Source organism: Cynocephalus volans, chromosome 1 (genome assembly GCF_027409185.1).
Source record: "Cynocephalus volans isolate mCynVol1 chromosome 1, mCynVol1.pri, whole genome shotgun sequence".
NCBI lineage: Eukaryota > Metazoa > Chordata > Mammalia > Dermoptera > Cynocephalidae > Cynocephalus > Cynocephalus volans.
The window spans coordinates 146,341,464-146,364,628 of NC_084460.1; the positions used below are offsets into that span (position 1 = coordinate 146,341,464).

Consider the following 23,165-nt stretch of genomic DNA (forward strand, 5'->3'; position numbering starts at 1 on the left):
TGCAAAACGACTGAAGGAATTTTAAGGCATATTAATAAGAATAAAATTTCACTCAGCAAGCATGATGAATAAAAAAACTTTTAGACATTCCTGTTCGTTGCTTTAATGCTGTGTTCAATGCCATAAAAAATTCATAATAAATCCTTAGATTATTAAAGTATTCTTTAAATATTTTTAGAACTTCATTTTTTTTTTTTTTTTTTTTTTTTTACCAATTAATGACTAACTTCTACCTAAGTTAAAATGTGGAAAAACTACATGGTTACTATGTGTAATATATTTTGTCCCCAGCTCTTATTATCTTACCAACCTCACTGAATAATTATTTATATGCATAAATTTTTCTTTAGTGTATTTTCCAGTATGAATAATACTATAGACTCCTCCAGGATCATTTATGATTTATTTTTGCTGCATTATAAATCCTTGCTACAAGAGAATAAAAATTTTAGATTCAATGTATACTGATAAACTTGAATGAAACATATTTTAGTGATTAAATAGTGAAGGAAAGCTGGTTCATGCTTTATAAGATATATACTACAGACTTCTCATGCAAATATTAATATTTGCCAGCTACTGAACATAATCATCATTGGAGGCTCTAGTGAACTTTTTGAGTTAGGAACCCAAGTATTTTATAAATAGATAGAACCTTTAAAAATTCACATATATTATCCATGACCCTTATATGCATACAGGTATGCTTTTTTTCTTATTCACTCATCCTTTTTACTGGGTATAAATGTAGCATCAACAAATGAGTCAATAAATACAAAATGGTGCTATAAAAAACCTTATAAATAATTTATCATTGAGAATATGTTACTATCTACCAAGAAATGCTTTTATTTCTATATTTGTTTTGATTATGAGTTCTAAATTCCAATACAATTGAATAGATGGTCTTTATTAGGTATATTTAAAATTTTTTAAATCTATATATTTATTAGATTAATAAGCCCTCATAAAATGAATCAAATAAAAAAAGTGCTTCATCTTGAAAATTATAGGTATTTCACTGTCATAACAATGTGAAAGGTATAGTTCTAAATTTTACTAGCACTGTGTGGTGCTAATATTTCCTGACAATTAGATCTTACACAAATAACTGCTATTAAAATAAAGACGTTAATGTGTTATATGGTGGAAAATTGGACTTCACAGTAGCAAAGGATAAACTGAACTGTGATAAGGTCAACCACAAATGAATAAAAGTGTATGAACTAGCGTATATGTTTTGAAATCAAATAATAAAATAATATATGAATTCCTCATTTATTTAAATAAAATAATATATGAATTCCTTATCTATTTAAATACAATCTAAGTACTCTTCAATTATTACAATTCAATATGGAAGAAAGGATTATTTTCAAACTCTTTTTAAATCTCATAGTCTCTATAAACTACCAAAATGTGGAACATCAGGCAAATTCCCATTTTGAATCCTTGTTGCCTTTTGTTGCTGCTGTTGATGTTGCTTTCCTTTATAAAAATTAGCAGAATACTGCAATTTATATTGCTTAACTACTTTAGTAAAAACAATGTGGTACATTTTCAAGCAGCTTTCTCAGGAACAAAAAACTTCAGAAATGCCCTTATAGTTAATATGAGTCCATTTCTTCCACAATTAATTGTCAGGAATAGCATTTAAAAAATTATTATTTGAAAATAAATGTACAACATATTTACTTTTTAAAAACCATCATTTAAATGCCAGGGAAATCATTTAAAGGTTTCTTCCTTACCATGGCAAGAGCCCTCAATTTCTTCATATCCTGTACTGCAGATACACCTTCCAAGAGGAACCAGCCAATCTCCATCAGCTCCGCAATATAGTTTAGGGGTGTCCCGCTCTTCAGCACTCTTCACACAAGAGCCCCGTACTTCAACCAAAGAGGAGGAATCAACCCTTGGGATGGTATCAGGGAACATGGCCAAGTTACGAACAGTGAAGGGGCACTTTTTGTAGAAAACACGAACTGAAACCAGAGCAATGCATGCCCCAATGTCTTGAAAGGCCAGATAAAATCCTTTCCTTTCTATAGGCCCCACCTCACGAATTTCAGTGTTGAGTTTGAGGATGCGATCACCCAAATCCATCTGGGTAAAACTCTCATCAGCCGCAATTGTGTCGATCTTTGTATACTGGCTTGGCTTGAATTTAATTCCATGGGACTCATCTGATTCCATATAATAGAGATTAAATGTTTCTTTGCAAGTCCCCAAGACCCATGGGATGCTGTTACAATCCCTCAGTGTGAACTTCATTTCCACATAAATTTTCTGAGCTGCATCACGGGAGATCCAGTTTGTACGAAGCCAGTTGTTTTGGTTTGGTTCCATTACATTACATACCTGGTATGTGTGAATGGGCCTATTGTGTTCATCCATTTCAGTGATGGCATCCCACTGAGAAAAGAAAAAAAAGAACAATTAAATGATTATAAAACCACAGTGTTTAAACAAAAATGATTACTTCTAAATCTTTTGTTTCACTGAAAGAAAAATGGATAAAAATGATGAAACAAAGCTATTTAAAGCACCAATACAGCAACATTTAACCATGAACCTTTGGTTAAGAGTACAGACTCTTGAATCAACTGTTCTGGTATCACTCTTGTCTTCCTATACATTAATTACATGACCAAGGGCAACTTTACTTAAACTCTAGCTTCCTCAACTATAAAATAGAGCTGATAATAGTACCTGTTTCATAGGGATGTTTAAAGCAAAAGTTAGTTAAATATCTGTAAAGCACTTAAAACAGTTTCTGGCACACTATACAAATGTAAAATAGCATCCATTACCTGATCACAACTACTAAAACTATGACAAATGCACTCTGGTTTTCCCATCTGTCCTCATATCCAATTTGCCACAGACTGAGGTATGTTTACTAGTGTTCAATTAAATATTTACCTGGCTATTTTGATAGAAAATAGACATAGATAAGGCCTTAGATTTATTCAAGAAATATTTATCAGGCACTATTCTGGACACTGGGAATACAGCAGTTAACTAGCTCAACAAAAACTCCCTTCCTTTATGGAGCATACCTTAGAGTGAGCAGAGATAATAAAAAGTATAAATGAATAAATTGAATAATATGATAGAAAGTCCAACGGGGGGAAAAAAGGCAGAGAGATGGAAAAGAGGAGGGTTACAATTTTAAGTAGGATGGACAGCAAAGGCCTTACTGAGGTAGTGACATTTAAGCAATGTCTTAGAGGTGAGATAGTGAAACTTGTGGAGAGAAAAAGGCTAAGTGCAAATACCCTGAGGCAGGAGTGCATGGGTATATTGTAGAAACAGCATGAGTGGGCACTGGAAGCATACTAGGTAGTAAGGACAGAGAGTCAGAAAGGGCTAACCAAAAAGTCATATTACATGCATTTTAAGCCCTTTGGCTTTTACTCTGAGCTAGATCACTGGATTATTTTCACTTCTGCTAGTTTACATACAAGCATTCTGCCATTTAATTGCACAGAAAGACCTTGTTTATTTATTTTTTTAGAAATTTAATAAAAATCTTTGAGTACCTTGAAATTGGTATTATTGGTATTTATACTGACATATCTAATATTACATAATTCTATAATGCAATATACTGTAATATCTAATATTGTATAATTCTATAATGTCAAGTTAGATTGTAGTTGTATTTTGTTTATATAGTTATAACTGAGAATTTTCAATAAATGAAAATAACATTCTGGTAACTTTATAGCCTTTTTGGGAAAACATGCTATGCATCATAGTTTATCATTTCTATTAGAGTATACTAGAAATGATAAATGGTTTGTTATAGTGAATAAGTTATATTTCTTGATGCCATATTTCAACGATTTATAATAAAATTATTTAACACATTCTGTTTGCAGTTTCTCTTTTTAATTGGCTGTAGAGAGTCACTCAGTCAAGGCTGGTTGAATTTCAATTCATATAGTTTTTAATAGAATGGTTACTTCCTTTGGTTATTAAGATTGTTATGAGAGTAAGTACTTTCAATTACCTACTGTAAATTTCTACAAATAATTTATCTTATCCATCAAGCAAACTTAAAAACAGTTTGTATCTAAAAATTTCATTTGTAAATTGCTTGCTTGAAATTTAGAGGGTATTTTCCAGAAAAAAAAAAACAACTGTAAGTTCCTTTGGAACTACAGATATAATTTTGGAAAACATGCCCATTATTTATTAGGGGTGAACCAATAATCTCATGGAGACTCACATGAAATTACCAGTGAAATGACTTTCATCCTAGCCTATCACAGGTCTTATTTTACTATTCCACTTAAATTTGAAGGCAAACCAGTGCTACCTCAGCTCATTTAAACTGCAAACTAGCCATTCAGAGTATAACTGTGAGCTAAGATGCAAATAATAAAATCTGAGAACTGTCAAAACTAATATTCAAAATTCTAAGCATTTTATCCATAAGAGAGCCTCTAAAGTACTCATCCAGTGATTATTCTTATTTTGGACAAGTTTCTAATAAGAATAAATTTTGTTTCTCAAGGAATGCATATAATTATTATTGTCTATACTACACCATTTACTTTCCCATATAGGAGGATAGAGCTATACTCCCATTAAATTCTGTTTCAATAACAATAGTTTAACCCCTTCAGACTGTATCTTTTTATATTAGTAGGAAGTATTCACAATGCTTAAAAAACCAACCCTCTTAAAATATGAGATTAACTAAAATGTGAAAAACTGTCTCGTTAGAAAAAAATCCTAAAATTATTACATTTATTTACTTAGAAAGATGTTGTTGTTGGCTAGGGGTGGGGAGACATTCAGATGGAGAGATGGGTCAGGAGTGAGAAGGATATAATATGCATTCACCAAATCAGGACTGATATGAACCAAGGAAAAAGAAAGTACCAAAATATACACAGCTAATTAGACTTGCAATTCTTCTCAAAGATGGTGCATAACGTTTCCACGTTAAATGTGTGATGTTTGATGAACAATAGTATTTCTTACATCTCTCTTTTTTGTTTTTGTGACTGGCCAGTATGGGGATCTGAACCTTGGTGTTATAGCACCACACTCTAACCAGCAGAGCTAGCTGGTCAGCCCAGTATTTCTACTCTCTTTAATTAAAAAATAATTGGACTTAGATTCAGATATGAAAAAAGTCAAAAGAGACCAATTGCTAAATTTCATGTTATCCATGAATATAGAAAGTAATTTAAATTAGATTATTAAATTTGATTCTAATTAGCTAAGAAAAAATTATAAATTCAAGATTTGTCTAAGATCTAAAATGCTATAAAATTTACTATAAAATATTAACATCAGAAGATGCATAAATTACATCATATTTTAGTCAAAATGTGTCCTTTGTAAATACTACATTTATACATAATTGTATTTGTATTTATATAATTATATAACCTGTTAGTTATAATTTTCAAGTATTAAAATAAATAGGGCCTCTAAAAATCACAGGCCCATGGCAAACATGAAGTATGGGGGCTCACATACTATATATATGTCTAAATATTTAAAAATAATAAATCATTCTTTAAATAAGATCAACTTTCAATATGATCCATTTACCTACTGTGCAGAGATATGTTCATAACAACCTGGAAGGCCAAGTTCATATTTAAAATACTTGGACTCCTCAGAATTTCATGCAAGCTGTGATGGTCAATAGAGAGCCTTACCCAAACCTTAGTAAATCACATTTCTATTGCCTTCCCTGACCCTAGCTATATCCCTTACCATGAGTGGGATTCACACAGTACTTATCTGAGCAATGCAGCACTAATGTACAAGCTGTGCCCTGTCTCTGACACAAAAAGTTGCTGACTCTGGCCCTCCATTTAACCTAGGTTGAGTACACCAGTGGCACAGTACATCCACTGGAGGATAGATTCCAGCAAAATCCATGAAGATTCTGAAAGGAGACTTTAGGCTATCAGAGCAAGGAATTGTAGTGTCTTGAATACCTATGGTATTGTATAGAAGGAAAGCAAAGAATCTAATTGCCCTATCTCCTTATCACTTGCTGTGGTTTTAATATACATCACTTAAAAATTCCAACGTTGGAACTTAAACCCCAAGGTGATGGTGTTAAGAAGTAGGGCCTCTTGGTAAGTAATTAAGTTGTGAGGGCTCTATCCTTGTGAATGGGGGATTAATGCCCTTATAAAAGAGGCTTCAGAGAGCTGCCTGGCTCTTCTATTTCTTCTGCCATGTGAAGAAACAGCATTCAGGGTGCCAACTTAGAAGCACAGACCAGGCCATCATCAGACACCAAACCTGCCAGCACCTTGATCTTGGACTTCTCAGCCTCTAGAACTGTGAGAAGCAAATTTCTGCTCTTTATAAATTTCCTAATCTCAGGTATTGTTATAGCAGCATAAACAGACTAAGACATCCTTCAAGGTCACAGCTTCACGAAGAGGGGTGTAGCAAAAGGAGAGAATGGGCATGACCATCTCAAGCTTTTGATACAGAGGAGAGTCTTTCCTTTCTGGGTCTGAAGACAGACCCTATATGTCATGTGTTAACAAGTAATCAACAATATTTAGTGAATTTATAGTATGTGATAAGTTTCATAAGGGAAATGAAGTAAGAGGATATAAGGTTTGCTCTCATTGGAGTAACTATAACAACTTTAAGATAATAAACTATGAAAACATAATTGATAGCACAGGTTTGAGTGCAACAATCAAATAGTACATATAATAAATATAGTAAGTGTTCAAAGGACAGCAACACTTGTGAGTTGGGGTGGTTCTGAAGACTTGGCCAAGAAGGAAGCACTTAACTTAAACCTTAAAGAATTATAAGATTCAATAAGGAGAAGAGCAAATAGAAATTAACATATAAGCTATATACATTCACTTTTTGGTGACTTTAGCTCATACCATGTATATCCAGTGGGTTAAAGTTCTTACTTTTTAAAACAAACCCAGAACTTATTCTCCAGCTGTAAAATACTTAGATGTTTCATAACTTGGAGTGTCTTGCTCAAGAAGTTTTGGTTTAGTAAGAATCAGTTGTACTTCAAAGAGTTCTTTCTTTCATACTTAGAACTTGGATGTAATGATCCCTGAGGCTACTAATTATATACTGAATGTATGCTTGTCAAATCTCTCAGAAATGTTAACTCATTTGGTTCTCAACAATCCAGTAAAGCAAGACAGATATTTTCATTTTCACAATACTGATACGAAATCCAACACCCATGAATTAAACAAAGTAACTGCCCAGTGATGCATGGACAAAACACTGGAACCAGGCCTCTAACTTTAGTTTCTACATTCTATGATGTTTTGACATCTTAAAAAGCTATCTGGGGGGAGACTTCATGGTGGAGAGACTGCCCCTTATGGGGCTACCTAATTCTTAGAGATAGCAACGGGCTGGGCTTGGAGCATGTTTTTCACATGCAAACCAACCAATCCCAAGTCTACACCCCCAGCCACCTCCTTATCTAACTCTCACATACCAAGCCAATATTTTCTCTGCCCTAAATCATTCCAGGCCAGGAATCATGCAATTAGAGAACACCCTTGTAGACCAAAGTCCACTGGAATTACTCAAACTAGCCAATCCTACATTGTTTACTCTGCCCTGCCTTGCCTTTCCTACAAAAAGATCAATGAAGCCTCCTACACTTGCTCTCACATCTGTCTGCTAACATCTGATCAATCAAAACCTGGCCTTTTCCCTGTGGCTGTGCATGACAGGCACAGACTCCCTCTCTGGGACTTGGGAGTGTAATACTTCTTTCCAAGCCTTGTTCTTGTTTCCTCTTGTGGTCACATTAACTTTACCATACCATATCTAATATGTACATTCTTAGGATAAATAGTTATATGGGTCTTGAGACATGCTTCCTGTCAAACTTCTGCTGGACAATTGATTCTTGCTTAACCAAAGGTGTTTATTGAGCAAGACACTCCAAGTGACAAAATGCTCATTCATCACAAGTAATTCATATATCCACTCCTTGGTTCAAATAAAAAAGCTTATAAAATGACCATAAGACAAAAGAAGCTTTTTGTTCTACTCTTCCAAGGCATAAGAACAGATATATTTTGCATGCTATTATATTAAGCGTGTATAAAGTCACCTTTAAAAGAATTCCCATCAGACTAACAGCAGATTTCTAAAGAGAAATTCTACAAGCCAGAAAAGAATGAGATGATATATTCAAAGTAATAAAACAAAAGAACTGCCAGTCAAGAATACTATACTCACCGAGGTTATCCTTCAGAAATGAAGGAGCAATAGCATATTTCCCAAACAAACAAAAACCATGGGGGTTCACTACCACATGAAGAGCTCTGAATGAAATTAGCAAGGGAGTCCTGCATCTAGAATCTGCAAAATGATAATTACTACCATGAATACACAAGAAAGAACAAAACTCACAGGTAGAACAAAAGTGCAAATGAGAAAGAGAAAGAAACAATATCTTACAACCTCAAAAAACCAACAAGCACCAAAGACAAACAATAAAAAAGGGAGAAAAGAACAAAAGATATTTAAAACATCCAAATGAAAATTGATAAAATGTCAGGAGTAAGACAATACCTTTCAATAACAAACATAAATGCAAAGAGATTAAATTCCCCACTCAAAAGACACAGGAAAAGTGATAGGATTAAATAGCTAGATCCAATTATATACTATCTTCAAGAGACTCACCTCACCTGTAAATACACATATAAACTACTGGTGAATGGATGGAAAAAGATATACTATGCAAATGGAACACCAAAAATGAGCTGGAGTAGCTATTCTTATATCAGATAAAATAGACTTTAAACCAAAAACCCTGAAGAGAGACAAGGATATTATATGGAAAGAAATTTATCCAGCAAGAAGACATAATAATCTTAAATATACATACACCCAACACTAGCACACCCAGATATATAAAGCAAACACTACTGGACCGAACAAAAAGAGATAGGCATAACTACAATAATAGTTGGGGACCTGAACACCCCTCTCTCAACATTAGACTGATCATCTAGGCAACAAATCAACAGAGAAACACAGAATTTAAACTATACTTTAGACCTGGAAGATATTTACAGAACATTTCACCCAGCAACTACAGAATACACATTCTTCTCATTAGCACATGAAACATTCTCCAACATAGACCACATGTTAGGTCACAAATCAAGTTTCAACAAATTAAAAAAACTGAAATCATTTCAAGTATCTTTTCAAACCATGGTGAATTAAAACTACAAATTAATAACAAGTGAAACTCTGAAATTATACATATACATGGAAATTAACAACATGCTCCTGATCAACTTATGGAATGAAGAAGAAACAGGAAATCAAAAAATTTCCTGGAAATTAATGAAAATAAAGACACATCATACCAAAACCAGTGGTATATTGCAAAAACAGTACTAAGAGGTAACTTTATTGCAATAAATGCTTAAAAGAATAGAAAAGTTTCAAATAAACAACCTCATGTTATACCTTAAAGAGTGGAAGACAAGAACAATACAATCACAAATGTAGAAAAAGGAAAGAATTAAGATCAGAGGGGAACTAAATGAAATCAGGGCCCCCCAAACAATAGAAAAGAACAATGAAATAAAAAGTTGTTTTTCTGAGAAGATAAACAAAATAGATAAACTAGTAATTAGACTAACTAAAAAAAGAACAGAGAAGGTCAAAATAACAAAAATTAGAAATAAAAAAAGTGACATTACATTACAACCAATATCACAGAAATATAAAAATACATAGAATTATTAGAGACTATAATAAACAACTATATACCACATATTTGAAAACCTGGAGGAAATATATAAATTTCTGGACATATATAAACTACCAAGACTGAACCAAGAAGAAACACAAAGCCTGAACAGACCACTAACAAGCAATGGGACTGAAGAAGTAATCAGCAGTCTCTCAACAAAGAAAAGCTCAGGACCACATGGCTTTACTGGTGAATTTTACCAAATCTTTAAACAGAAATTAATACCAATTATCTTCAAACTATTCTAAAAATTTGAAACAGAGACTATTCTCCCAAACTCATTCAATGAGGCCAGCATCACCCTGATACCAAAGGCAGACAAAAATAAAACAAGAAAACAAAACTACAGGCCAATGTCTCCAATGAACATAACTGCAAAAATCCTCAACAAAATATTAACAAACAGAATAAAACAACACATCAAAAAATTATACACTATGATCAAGTGCGATTCATACCAGAGATGCAAGGATGGTTCAAAATACACAAGTCAATAAATGTGATACACCACATCAACAAAATCAAGGACAAAAACCATAAGATTATCTCAATAGACACAGAAAAAATATTTGACAAAATTTAACATCCCTTCACGATAAAGACTCTCATCACATTAGGTATAGAAGGAAAATATTTCAACACAACAAAGCCATATAGGACAAACCCACTGCTAATATCATCCTGAATGGGGAAAAGCTGAAAGCCTTTCCATTAAGAACAGAAACAAGACAAGGATGTCCATTCTCACCACTCCTATTTAACATAGTATTGGAAGTACTAGCTGGAGAAATCAGGCAAGAGAAAGAAATAAAGGGCATCCAGATTGGAAAAGACAAAGTCAAACTGTCTCTATTTGCAGGTGACATGATCCCATGTACAGAAAATCTGAAGACTCTACAAACAAACTCTTAGAGTTGACAAATGATTTCAGTAAAGTTGCAGGATACAAAATCAACATTTTTATACTCTGACGACAAACTAGCAGAAGAAGAAATCAGGAAAGCAAGCCCACTTACAACAGTCACCAAGAAAATAAAATATCTAGGAATAAAGTTAACCAAGGAGGTGAAAGATCTGTACAACAAAAACTACAAATCACTGCTGAAACAAATTAAAGAGGACACAAAAGATAGAAATACATTCCATGCTATTAGATTGAAAAAATTAGCATTGTGAAAATGTCCATACCAAAGTGATCTTCAGATTCAATGCAGTACCCATCATAATACCAGTGATACTCTTCCCAGAAACAGAAAAAAATAATTCTAACATTCATATGGAACAACAAAAGACCCTGAACAGGCAAAGCAATCCTGAGCAAAAAAATAAAGCCTGAGGTACAACACTACCTGACTTCAAATTAGACAACAAAGTTATAGTAATCAAAATAACACTGTAATTGCATAAAAACAGACACTTGGATCAATGGAACGGAATAGAGAATCAAGAAATCAATCCACATACTTACAGCCAACTGATTTTTGACAAAGGCAACAACAATGTACACTGGGGAAGACTGTCTCTTCAATAAATGGAGCTGGGAAAATTGGACATCCATATGCAGAAGGATAAAATTAGACCTGTACCTGTTGCCATATACCAAAATCAACTCAAAATAGGTTAAAGACAAATATAAGACCTGAAACTATAAAACTCCTAATAGAAAACACAGGGGAAACATCTCAGGATGCATGAAAGATCAAAGACTTTATGAATATACCTCCAAAAGCACAGGCAACAAAAGAAAAAATAAACAAATGGGACTATATTAACTAAAAAGCTTCTACACAGCAAAATCCACAATTAACAGAGCAAAAAGACAACCTACAAAATGTGAGAAAATATTTGCAAACTATGCATCTGACAAAGGATTAATATCCAGAATATACAAGGAACTCAAACAACTTAACAGTAACAAAACAAGTAACAATTAAAAAATGGGCAAAGGAGTTGAATAGGCATTTCTCAAAGGAAGATATAAAAATGGCCAACAGACACATTAAAAAATGCTCAACATCAATACTCTTCAGGGAAAAGCAAATCAAAGCCACACTGAGGTACCATAATACCCAGTCAGACTGGCCATTATCAAAAAGACAGTTAATAAAAAATGTTGGTGAGGATGCAGAGAAATGGGAACCCTCCTACACTATTGATGTGACTGTAAATTAGTACAGCCATTATAGAAATCAGTATGGAGGTTTCTGAAACCACTACAGATAAAACTACCATACGATCCAGCAATCCCATTGCTGAGTATATACCCAAAGGAATGGAAATCATCATGTTAAAAAGATACCTACACTTACATGTTTATCACAGATCTATTTACAATAGCCAAGAGTTGGAACCAACCTAAACGTCTATGGATGGATAACTGGATAAGGAAAACAGGGTTAATATACAGAATGCAATACTACTCTGCTATAAAAAAAGAATGAAATTCTGCCATTTGCAACAACAAGGATGAACTTAGAGAAAATTATGTTGAGTGAAATAAGCCAGGCACAGAAAGTGTTATACCACATGTCTTCAGTCATAAGTGGGAGGTGAAAGAAAAAAAAATAAATAAATAAATCTTTTTTGTAAAAGAGAAAGATATAACCACCACAATAATTCATTGAACTTTCAAAAAGAGAGAACAGAACTGAGGCCACCAGAGGTGCAAAAGGGGAAGAGGGAAGAGGTTTAGTGAAAAATTGGTAAAAAAATCACAAAAAATGATTACATTGTATAATATTGAATATAGTAATTATCCTGATTGAGCATCTCATATTGCACACAGGTATGGACATTCAATGCTGTACTACACAAATATGAACCATCAATTATGTTTTAATAAATAAAATTTTTTTAAAAGCTCATTGATAAGATGGAGATATCAGTCCTGACTTCACAAAGATACTTTGATATTTAAATGAGAAGCTACATAAAAGTGCTGAACACAATGTTTGGTACATAGTGCTCTATAAAATGTAGATAATAAAAATGAGACTATTATCCCTGCTTAATCCTAAAAAAAAAGAAAAGAAAAAATGAAGAAAATGGATGTGTCATTGTTAACATGACACATATCTGATTTGTTCCAAAGATTCCTCCTCTTACATTGCCTAAGCCAAATAAACTAAAGTTGTTAATTGTACACAAGCATCTCATTGGGCAACTCTATAGTGTCTTAATTTTTAAAACATGCATATCTAATATTCTCTGTCAAAGAAAAGCTTGTTAAAGGCGTCTTCTTATTCTAATGTGATATTTTCCTCAGAACCACTTAAATATTCACTTTGAGTCAATATACTGACATAAACTCAGAAAATTAGTGCCCTGAATTCTGCTGCTAGGCATGTAGTTAATAACATAAATCTGTTTTTGCATAGAAAAATGAAGGCTCTGCACTTAAATGATAACTAGTTTCAGAGAATAAAACAAGAAGTAAAATGTATCATGTGCAGATACATTTCTATTTTACTTTGGGCAAAACATAAAACTTTTTTATTAGCATTACAAAGATATTTAATAAAAGAAGTAAGAATTCAATGGTATATGTGGAAGACAACTGCTGAGACTAAATAAGTTTTACAAATAAATTTGTTACTTTTTATAGGTTTGTCCTATTTACATGACCAAAATATTAGGGCAACAAGGATAATTTCCACTAAGAAGAAATGATTATTCTATAAGAAAACTATCATATATTCGTAAAGATTAAAAATAATAGAGTCCATCTTCCATATGTTCAATAGACTTAATTGGTTTCATAAAAAGTTGAAATTTTTAATTAATCAATGACTAAGATGCTGCAGATATTATCTTTGAATATTTACAGGATTTCTACAATAAAGAGATGGCAAATAGTCATCTTAATTATTTGATCTTATGTTCAATAATACATGAATATCATGCTAATTTTCATAGGACTTCACAAAAACAGAAATCATAGAAAAATAATCTCATGAACCATATTTAATTTGATTTTTGTAAGTGAGACCGAATGAAGAATATTATCCTGGATGGATGAAGAAACTGATTTCAAGGAGGGAATTGACTTCCCTGAGTTTACAAAGAAAACAGAATGATCAACACCAAAAGTATCTGAAAAGTTATGCTGGCCCATATGAAGACTTTAAACTAAAATAAAGATAAGTAGAATAAGCTCCATGAGGCATGAACCTTGTCTTGTTCATCATCGTATTCCTAGTACTAGGGGGATACAATACTAGGATCACAGTGGGTTCTCAATATTTGTCGAATTTACAAATGAATAATAGAAGGTTTGAATTCTAACTAGAATAATTCTGAATGCTTCACTAATGGGAGACCTACTACATCTTAAGTCAGGATTCTAAATCTCACACATTACTGAGAGATAAGTAAACTTTTAGCAATCTCCTAGTCATTGTATTTTAGAGATATCAGAATCACTTAGCTGAATACAGATACAATAGATGAGTTAGATGAAGCCTGCAAACATTACACGACTCACCAGATATCATTGTATTGCCCATGATTTTAAGTTAGGATGAGAACTCAGGTTAAAATCTGAGATGTGCTCTGCCTCTCTTTGTCCCTCTCTGTGTGTATGTGCATGTGTGCTGTGGGTGTGTAAGATGAAGAGAAGAGGAAAATGGTATGATAAGATGTGTCTACATCAGGAGAGAGAGTGAACTAAGCAGGTGACATAACATCCAGGCTGCTTAGAAGGTATCTTTTAACAGAGAATGACTTTAATAAAAAGTGGCCACTTACAGATCCAATTAGATCATCTATTTTTGCTCCATCTATGATAAAGTCCATAGCCGTGACTCTGATTAACTTTCTACTTTAACTAAAGGTATAATATTTAAGTATATTAAATTATAAATTGGTGAGTCCTATAAACATCAAGTATGAGATAAATGAATATTCAAAGTGTACATATTCATGCAAATTAGGAGACAAAACTATGAGTGTGATGTTCTGCACACATACAGAAGAAAATAATTAATGAAGGAGAAAGTATTTAGGCATAGAAAATGCTGCTGAAAGGTCCAGTAAAATAAAGACAGCCCAAAGTCCACCAGATTTGGTAATAAAGAAGTTATTGGTGGCCGAGACAAGAAAAGGGTTGGTGGAGTGTTGGGGTTGGCAGGAGCACAGTCCTCATGCAGAAATCTGAAGAAGAGTATTTTTTATCAGAGACATAGAATGTGTAAAATAAATTTGTAGAGAATCTTTTAAGGTAGGATGATGATTCCATGCATATCTTGTTAGGTTACATACTGGCCTATTAATGTTGCATTTACACTTCACAGTGATATATGTTTTGACTTAGTTTTCCAAAATATATTAGAACTTCAAAATTCAATTAAAATTATAACTCTATTTAGGACTTCAGTTCTACGGCAATTGCTCTTTGTAGGTCAAAGCTTGCTTGACATCAGAAACCTACATATGAAACTATATCTATGATCATCAGCTACTACAATGGCTTCATAGTAAGATTTTTCTGTGTTAACATGTGTGAAAATCTGACTCGAATAAAATTATATGTCACAGCAATTAATTTCATGTGGCATATTTGTGTGTCATGACTCTTGAACACAGCATGTGAGTGCATAGATAATGGGAAAATCATAAAATCAGAGAACCTATTCTTTTAAAATAACTCTGTGGTACTGATTTTCAATTGTTAAAAAAATTACTTTTTGGGGGCCGGCCCCATTGCTCACTGGGGAGAGCACGGCGCTGGTAGAGCCGAGGCCGCGGGTTCGGATCCTATATAGGGATGGCCGGTGGCTCACTGGCTGAGTGTGGTGCAGACAACACCATGCCGAGGGTTGCAATCCCCTTACCAGTCAGAAAAAAAAAAAATTATTTTCAAATACCAAATTAGGAGTAGTTAGAAGGGAAGAATTAAGCCACTGATCTAGGTTGGGAATATCACCTAAACCTTATTTTTAATCTCACAAATAAATAATTACCCAGAGTGAAGTTTAGATGTACCATATTCTTCCTATAAAACTGCTTAAAAAAACTATATAATTTATATAGAATCTGGCACAATCATTACTGTGAAATAAGCCACAGACAGTGCAAGAAACTTACTTTTTTAAAATTTCAAATAACCTTTTGAAAAAGTTTCATTAATATTTTCTTAGAAAAAAAAGACAAAAGAATGTTTGAGACTAACTAAACGGCAATGCTTAACAATCATTCACTTTACAAATTTCAAGGAAAAAAAAGCTGTCTCTGAATACTACAATTATAATCTACAGAACAGTAAACTAAAATTGCTGTTATCATAGAAATAAAAACCTTATGATGCATCACACCATTTTAAGGTCATTTTGGGAACATGAATCTTTCAGCTCAAAACTTATTATATGGAACCAATATACTTAGGTACTTTTGTACTTAGATTCTTTGTAAAGACAAAAATGATTGGAAGACAATTATCACATGTATTTCTGATTAATCCAATGTTTTTAAGAGATAGAACATGAAGGTGTTATCAATACATATCTATAAAATACCTTTTAAGTGAAGATACTCTCCAAATATATGGAAAATGTGTTTGCATGTGTGTGTTTGCTTATATTACAGCTTTCTTTATGAAAGTTTACTAAATTATTCCAACTTAGAGTTTAAAATTAAATCCAATAAGCAAAGCAATAAACATTTCCTAAGTATTTAAAAATTAAAAGGACATGGAATTAAGCTTAGTGCTGCATATAATTAAACAAATATGGTTCCCACTGTCAAGCAGCTTACATTCAAAGTCAGTATCATTTCTAATATATATTTAAAGGATTTAATATATACTTAAAGCAGTCAATATTTAGAGTAACAATTTAAGCTAAATGTAATAGTTTATAAGTTAATAGAAAAATAAATAAATAAATATGCCCAAGAAAGTAGAAATACAGAAAAGCGGATTATAGAAAAAAAAATAGAATAATGAGTCATAATGGGAGAAGAAAAGAAATAGTAAACAAGAATATAAATAGAAGGTATATAATACCTAATAATAGAAGACAAAAGATGTATGTCAGTTATCAAACAATAACTGTTAAATATCCACTTTTGAAAGATAAAGACTCCCAGATTTTATAATAAACAAAACTGAACTGCAACCCACACATCAGCTGTGAATCCACTCTTCTTCCAAAGTTTTAAGAACATCATACTCATCTTTACTATGCACAGTATTCAGCACTATTCTGTCTCCTGTTTCCAAACTTGAACACAAAAATCTTCCAAAAACAAAAGATCTTCCAAAAACTAAAACTCACATGCATATACAAACACAGTCATTACGTAATTGTATGTTGCTAATAAAGGTCACAACTGAAACAAAATAAACCCAAAAATTTAAGAGTAAAAGGAATTCCTACAAAAAGTATTCATACATGATAACTAGTACCAATAATGAAAAACTTGACAACATATTTAAGAAATCTAAGAAGGTATTTAAGACAATGGTCTCGTATTTACATTTCTAGAACTTTATGATGAGACAATAAGGTTGAAAAATAATTGTGTATTGATGAAATGATAAAATGCCATTCAGTCATTAAAATTCATTTTGAAAAGAACATTCAATGGCTTAGAAATGTATTCATAATATACTATTAAGAGAAAAAAACTGAATCATAAAACAATGGGTAAACTATAATTCCAGTTTTGAAAAAATATGTCCATATAGTATTATATATTACATAACATCTAAAATCATGCATTATATAATATTATATAACCAAAACAGGTATTATAACATAATATGTAATACTATGTGCATGTGCATAAGTGTGTGTTAGTGTATTCACAGAGAGAGTATAGAGGCACACACACAGAGCTGAGGAAAGATCTTTTAGAAACCTGAAATAATAGTGATTATTTTCAAAGAAGGGGTAATAACTGAATTTTCTTTCTTCACAATTTATGAATTTTTAAAATTTTCATAATTTTTATGCTTACACAAAGAATGGAATCTATATTCCATGGGTAAGCATAAAACTCATTAAAACACAATTTCCAAGAAGAGAAAACTAATATCTCTCCAATTAATTCTAAGAAATTCATATAATTCTGATAATAAATATATAAAAATCTTATTTACTAAAAAAAATCAGCAAATCTTATAAAAAGTAATAGCAAATAACAACAAAAACAACAACAACAAAAAAGTGGCTTGAACTAACTTGAGAGCATATATGTAAATACCCAACTCCCTAGCCAGGTGGACTTAAATGAATTCATCCAAACTTTTAAGGAACAGTTAATTCTTCTCTGAGCCATCAAGTCATTGTCTTACAGCTTCAGAGGTGATATGGATTGAATAGTGTCCCCCAAGTTTTATGCATTAGAAGCTTGATACCCACTGTGACTATTAAGACGGTGGGAAATCCCATTATTGAAATTGAAAGATAGGGCCTTGAACAGGTGATAAGATTGTAAGGTCTAAGGGTTTAAAAAAAAAAAAAAGAGCATGTGAGAGTCTCTCTCTCTCTCTGCTCTGCCATCCTGCCATGTGAGATCCCTGTGTCACTGCCAAGGAAGACCCTCTCCAGATGTGTTCCCTGGACTTTAGACTTCCCAGCCTCTCAAACTGTAAGCAATAAATTTTGTTTTCTTACAAATTACCCAGTTTCAGGTATTTATGGTATAAGCAACAGACGGACTAATACAAGAGGCATCCTTCTATTACCCTGCTTTGTGGTACTAGGACTGGACCCTGTAGACCCACATTTCTGCTTTGCCAGCTGGCTCCTTATAAGGGTCTCACAAGACCTCTGAATAAATGAAAGCACATATGATGCTCCATTGGATAGGACAGGTTGCTATAATCTGTAATACCGATGAGATACTTAAAATTCTATAAAGATGTCAATTTCCCTCATAATTATCTATAAATTCAATTCTAATTAAAATATTTTTTTAAAACTCTGTAAAGTTATTAGAAAATTTATAGAAAAGTTAAACATGTCAAGACTACCTAAGTCATTAAAAAAAGATTCTAGATTGATGAATTGTCCTACTGATATTACCATAAAAATCTTGTGTACTAGCACACTAGGCAAATGGATCATGAAACAGAATAGAGTTCAAACACAGACTATGTTTATATGTAAAGTAAATATCAAATAAAGGGCATATACAGAATCATAATGCAATTGATGGGCTCTTCAGTAGGAAAACTGGCTCACTATAGGAAGAAAAATAAAAATGAATCTCTACATTATACCTTATAAGAAGGTTGATCCCCAAAGGCAACTGATCTAAAGTGAATACATAGCATAAATAAATGTCTGTGGCTGAGACCCGGGGAAAACTTCTTAAAGAAAAACCTGAAGTATAAAACATAAAGCAAAAAATTGGTAAATTTGATTATATCAAAATTAAGGAGTTCTACTCAACAAACACCACTGACAAAATTGATAGATGACAAATTTGGATATGTTATTCACAGTGTTAATACCTATATGGGAAAAATGTCTAGACTTATGAAGAATTCTTGTAAATCAATAACAAAAAGATAGCAACTCTAATTAAAATAAATTCCCAAAGGATATAAAAGCAATTTTCAGAAGAAGAAAGCCAAAACTCCAAGTATATGAGATCACAAACTCATTAAAATTTAAAGAAAATGAAATAACAATGGAATAACATTTTAGACTCATTAGACTGGAAAAATGAAAAAGCTCCCTTTTCAAGTATTGTCAGGGATGTAGGTAAGTAAGAATCTTCATAAAATGTTGATGAGAGAGTAGGCTCTTGCAGCCATTACAGAAGACAATCTGCTGTCACTTAAGTATGCATGGACTCTAAGATATACCCATGCTTATAAACACTCACAGATACATATACCCCGGAGAAACAATCAACCAGTTCATATCTGGAAATGTGTAAGTATGTTCATCATAGAATATTTTGTGGCAACTGGATGTTGGAGGTAGTCACTAGGGATAAATAAAATGTAGTGAAACCAAATAGTGAAATAAATAAGCATACACATCAGTTAGTGATAAAAGAGTAAATGCACACCCAGCAACAAAGACAGATCTTAAAACAGAGCTGATGAAAAAACACTGAGGATCAAAAATGAAATCTATGGAACAATGTTATTTGAAAACCAAATAACACACTCAAAACAATTCACATTGCCTAAGACCATAGAGAAATTAAAGGTTTTCACTTCAAGTACACCAGAACAGTTGTCAATGATAAAAAAGGAATATAAGTAGGCAGTAGGATTAAATAAATAAATAAAGCGAGAGGACTTGCACAGATTAAGGATGATAATGTGGCACTGAGCTAAGTAACCAGCAGTAAGAAGCAGCCATGATTGTGTCTTCCAGCCTCAGAGACACCTATCTTAAAGAGGCAAGACCAATTGGATCTCACTTCTCATACATGAATAAATCATTTTAGAGATTTGGAGAGCTGAGAGAAGGCCACATGAAAAGACTGAGCTTAATTCTAATCATGGCAAGTTGAGGAATAGAGTTGTAACATCTTGCGGAATGCAATGGTATTATTTTACCCAAAGCTATAGTTTTGATATACCAGTTATCACAGATGTTGTTATTCACTTTATATAAACATGTGAAGCAGAGATCTCAGCTTAAATCATAGTATATTTCCCACTACTTTGTGTTTAAGCATATCTGTTCACTTTTGTTTAATGAGCAGGAGAGAACAGAAAGAACTGCACTGCATGACAGATGATTTTTCTGGAAATGAACACAAGTTGTCTCCACTGTGGATACAGAAATATTTTAGCAGGTCCGGCAAACTGCTGCACCCTACAGAAGTGTTTTCACTGGATTTTGTTATAATAACATGTAAATACAGATAGAGAATACTTCCTAAATGAAGAAATCCTATCCACAGTTGACCCAGTAACAAAGTCCTCAACAATGAAAAGTTGGAAAAGAGTTTTTTAATATAAGCATCAGAAATAGCTGGAAGTGGCTAAGGATTCATGAAGGATTAAAGTTTTTTTTGCATCAGGCAGCAGAGCCCTGAGTTAGCCTGATTTGAAATTTACCTATCGGTGTCCTATGTGGAGATGACAAATTAATGTAGCTATTACTAGCTTAGTCCTTAAGGTATAAAAACAATTTTTTTTTTCTGAATTTTTACTTTTCTGTTTCTAAGCAGGTTTAAGATTCTTCAGAAAAGTGCTCCTTGGTGCTTCCTCCTTTTTTATTTGTTTTTTTCTTATTCATCCAATTTCTGTTCTTTTGTCTTTGGCAAACCACTACTGGGAATGATGAATTACTAAATAGTATTCAAAGAGCACATAGAGGTGAATGAACAAGTACAGTAGACTGGGAAATGCAAGCAAGGACAATGTTCCCTCTCTCTACATGAGGCTGTTTCTGCCCAATTGCAGCTAATTTGCTTTAGCTAAAACAACATATTTAAGTTTAAAGGGGAGAGTGACAATTTTCTGTGACTCTTTATAATAGAACAGAGAAAAGTAACCTTGGGAATACTTGCCTCCACTGTGACTAAGTTCCCAATTCTTTTGGTAATGGAATCTCTTTCTTTTTTATTTATCTGAAATATTATAGCTGGCGTGTGCTCAGAATGCTGTCCTATATAGTGAAGCCTTCTAAAAGTGGCTTTAGTCTTAGGACTGGGAGCAGGTCCTGCTCAGAACTGGAAATAGGAGGAGGATCATAATGTTATATCTGCTCTCCATTATTCTGCCCAATTCAGTTTCTCTCCTCCAATCTATCCTATACACCACTTCCTACAACACAATTCTTATCATGCTAAATTCTTGCTCTAGAGAGAATCAGGTCTAAATACTTGCTTGAAAGGCATTCAATGCCTTCCATAGTCTGACAGCAATTAACTTTAATTTCACTCACATTCTCCCTGGAGCAGATGCTGTCAGGGCTCTGCCCATTTTCTCCAACCTTTTGGGATGCTCTGACATCAACTCTGGGTGCGAAGGCTGTGAAGCCTGTTTTTTTCTTGTTTTGTTTTGTTTTTTCTCCAAATCTGTAGGTGTCTCTGTCCGTATACATGCCAGATCAGAAATGCTGAGGAATTAACACTCCTATGAAAAAGCCCTCAACAAATAACTCATGCAATTTAGGGTACAAGACATGTTTTATTCCCTTTCCCTGAATGGAGATTAAGCTCCATTAACCATGGTATTAAGTAGCATGATAAAGAACCTTTACTGCTGCCATCCTTTTCTGTGTTACTTCCTCTCCCCTACTCATGCTCCCTGGACCTCCCAAATAAACTGCCTGCACTTAGGTTCTTGTCTCATCATCAGCTTATAGGGGAATTACAACTAAGACAGTTGGTAAGAAAATGATTCTAAGAAGCAGGTACCCCAGTAACTGTATTACTCATTGGTCAAATGGTAACAAGGACTCCACTGCCAGTTGTAAGAGAGACGGTGACAAACCTTGGTGTTCTGAAGTTTCTCAGAAGCTAAAATTCTGACCTTCTGTGAACTGGGATATCATACAGGTGGAAGGATTGCATTGATTTATATTCTATGTCTAGAATTGGAGAGAGCTGAACTGCAATTGCTAAGGTAATTATAAGAACAGTGATTACTTTCAAGGGCCTTCTATGCACTGAAGGAAGAAAAATGACATACTCTCCTTGGCCAACCTCCAACTCCGGGCATGGGGTGATGTAGAAGGCTTTTATAATAGCATTGACAGGGGACACTGACCTCTATCAGCCAAAGGCAGATAGGCATGCAAACCAAAATCAGGACCTGACTGTGCAAGGAACCAAGCATCAGAGAAGGATGAATTCACAGCCACAACTTATCTCCTACATTAAGGTCAGTGATGGATAAGGAAGAATCTAGGTTCTAGAATGGAGATAGACGGATGGATATATTTGAGAACTTAAATCCTCAGATTTCCATAAAACCTGTAAGCCTACAAAAGTGGCTCACTCACCCTTAATAGAGGACAACAGCCTCCCTTTGCCTGGGGAACATTCAGAAGCCTCACGTCAGTCAGATGTCTGGCAAGATGAAACTTGCCCTCTTCAAGTTCCCCCTTTCCTCCTCTCTTAAAACTTCTAGGCCAACAACTAGGGTCAATTCTCAGGAAGACCCAACTATGGAAGGACTCTCTTTTCATTGGAACAGAAGGGATTATTCATCAAAAGAACTGCAGGACCTGGCTAATATGTGCAGGCAAGAACTACAACATGCTTGAGAATGGATCTGGAGACAATTGCACATAGAGGGAAGACTATAAGGCCAGATAAGAGAGAATTGACTGATACAGGATTATTCACCTGCGACTCAGAATTTAATGGCAGCTGAAGCCAGTCATGATATGCTATCAGGATGCTGCTTCGAAGCATGGGGGGAAAATGACCCAGATTAAAAGAGGTAAAAGTGCCTGTACAAAGTTTTGAT

At 33.5% G+C, this 23,165-nt stretch overlaps 1 protein-coding gene across 1 annotated transcript in view; it reads right to left on the reverse strand.

Annotated features, from left to right (window-relative positions):
- Positions 1-23,165, reverse strand: part of EPHA6 (EPH receptor A6) — an 839,959-nt gene that overhangs the window by 680,040 nt on the left and 136,754 nt on the right. The window contains exon 3 of the mRNA XM_063078754.1: positions 1,752-2,415. Within this exon, the coding sequence (XP_062934824.1) occupies positions 1,752-2,415 (664 nt within the window). The remainder of the gene's footprint in view (positions 1-1,751; positions 2,416-23,165) is intronic.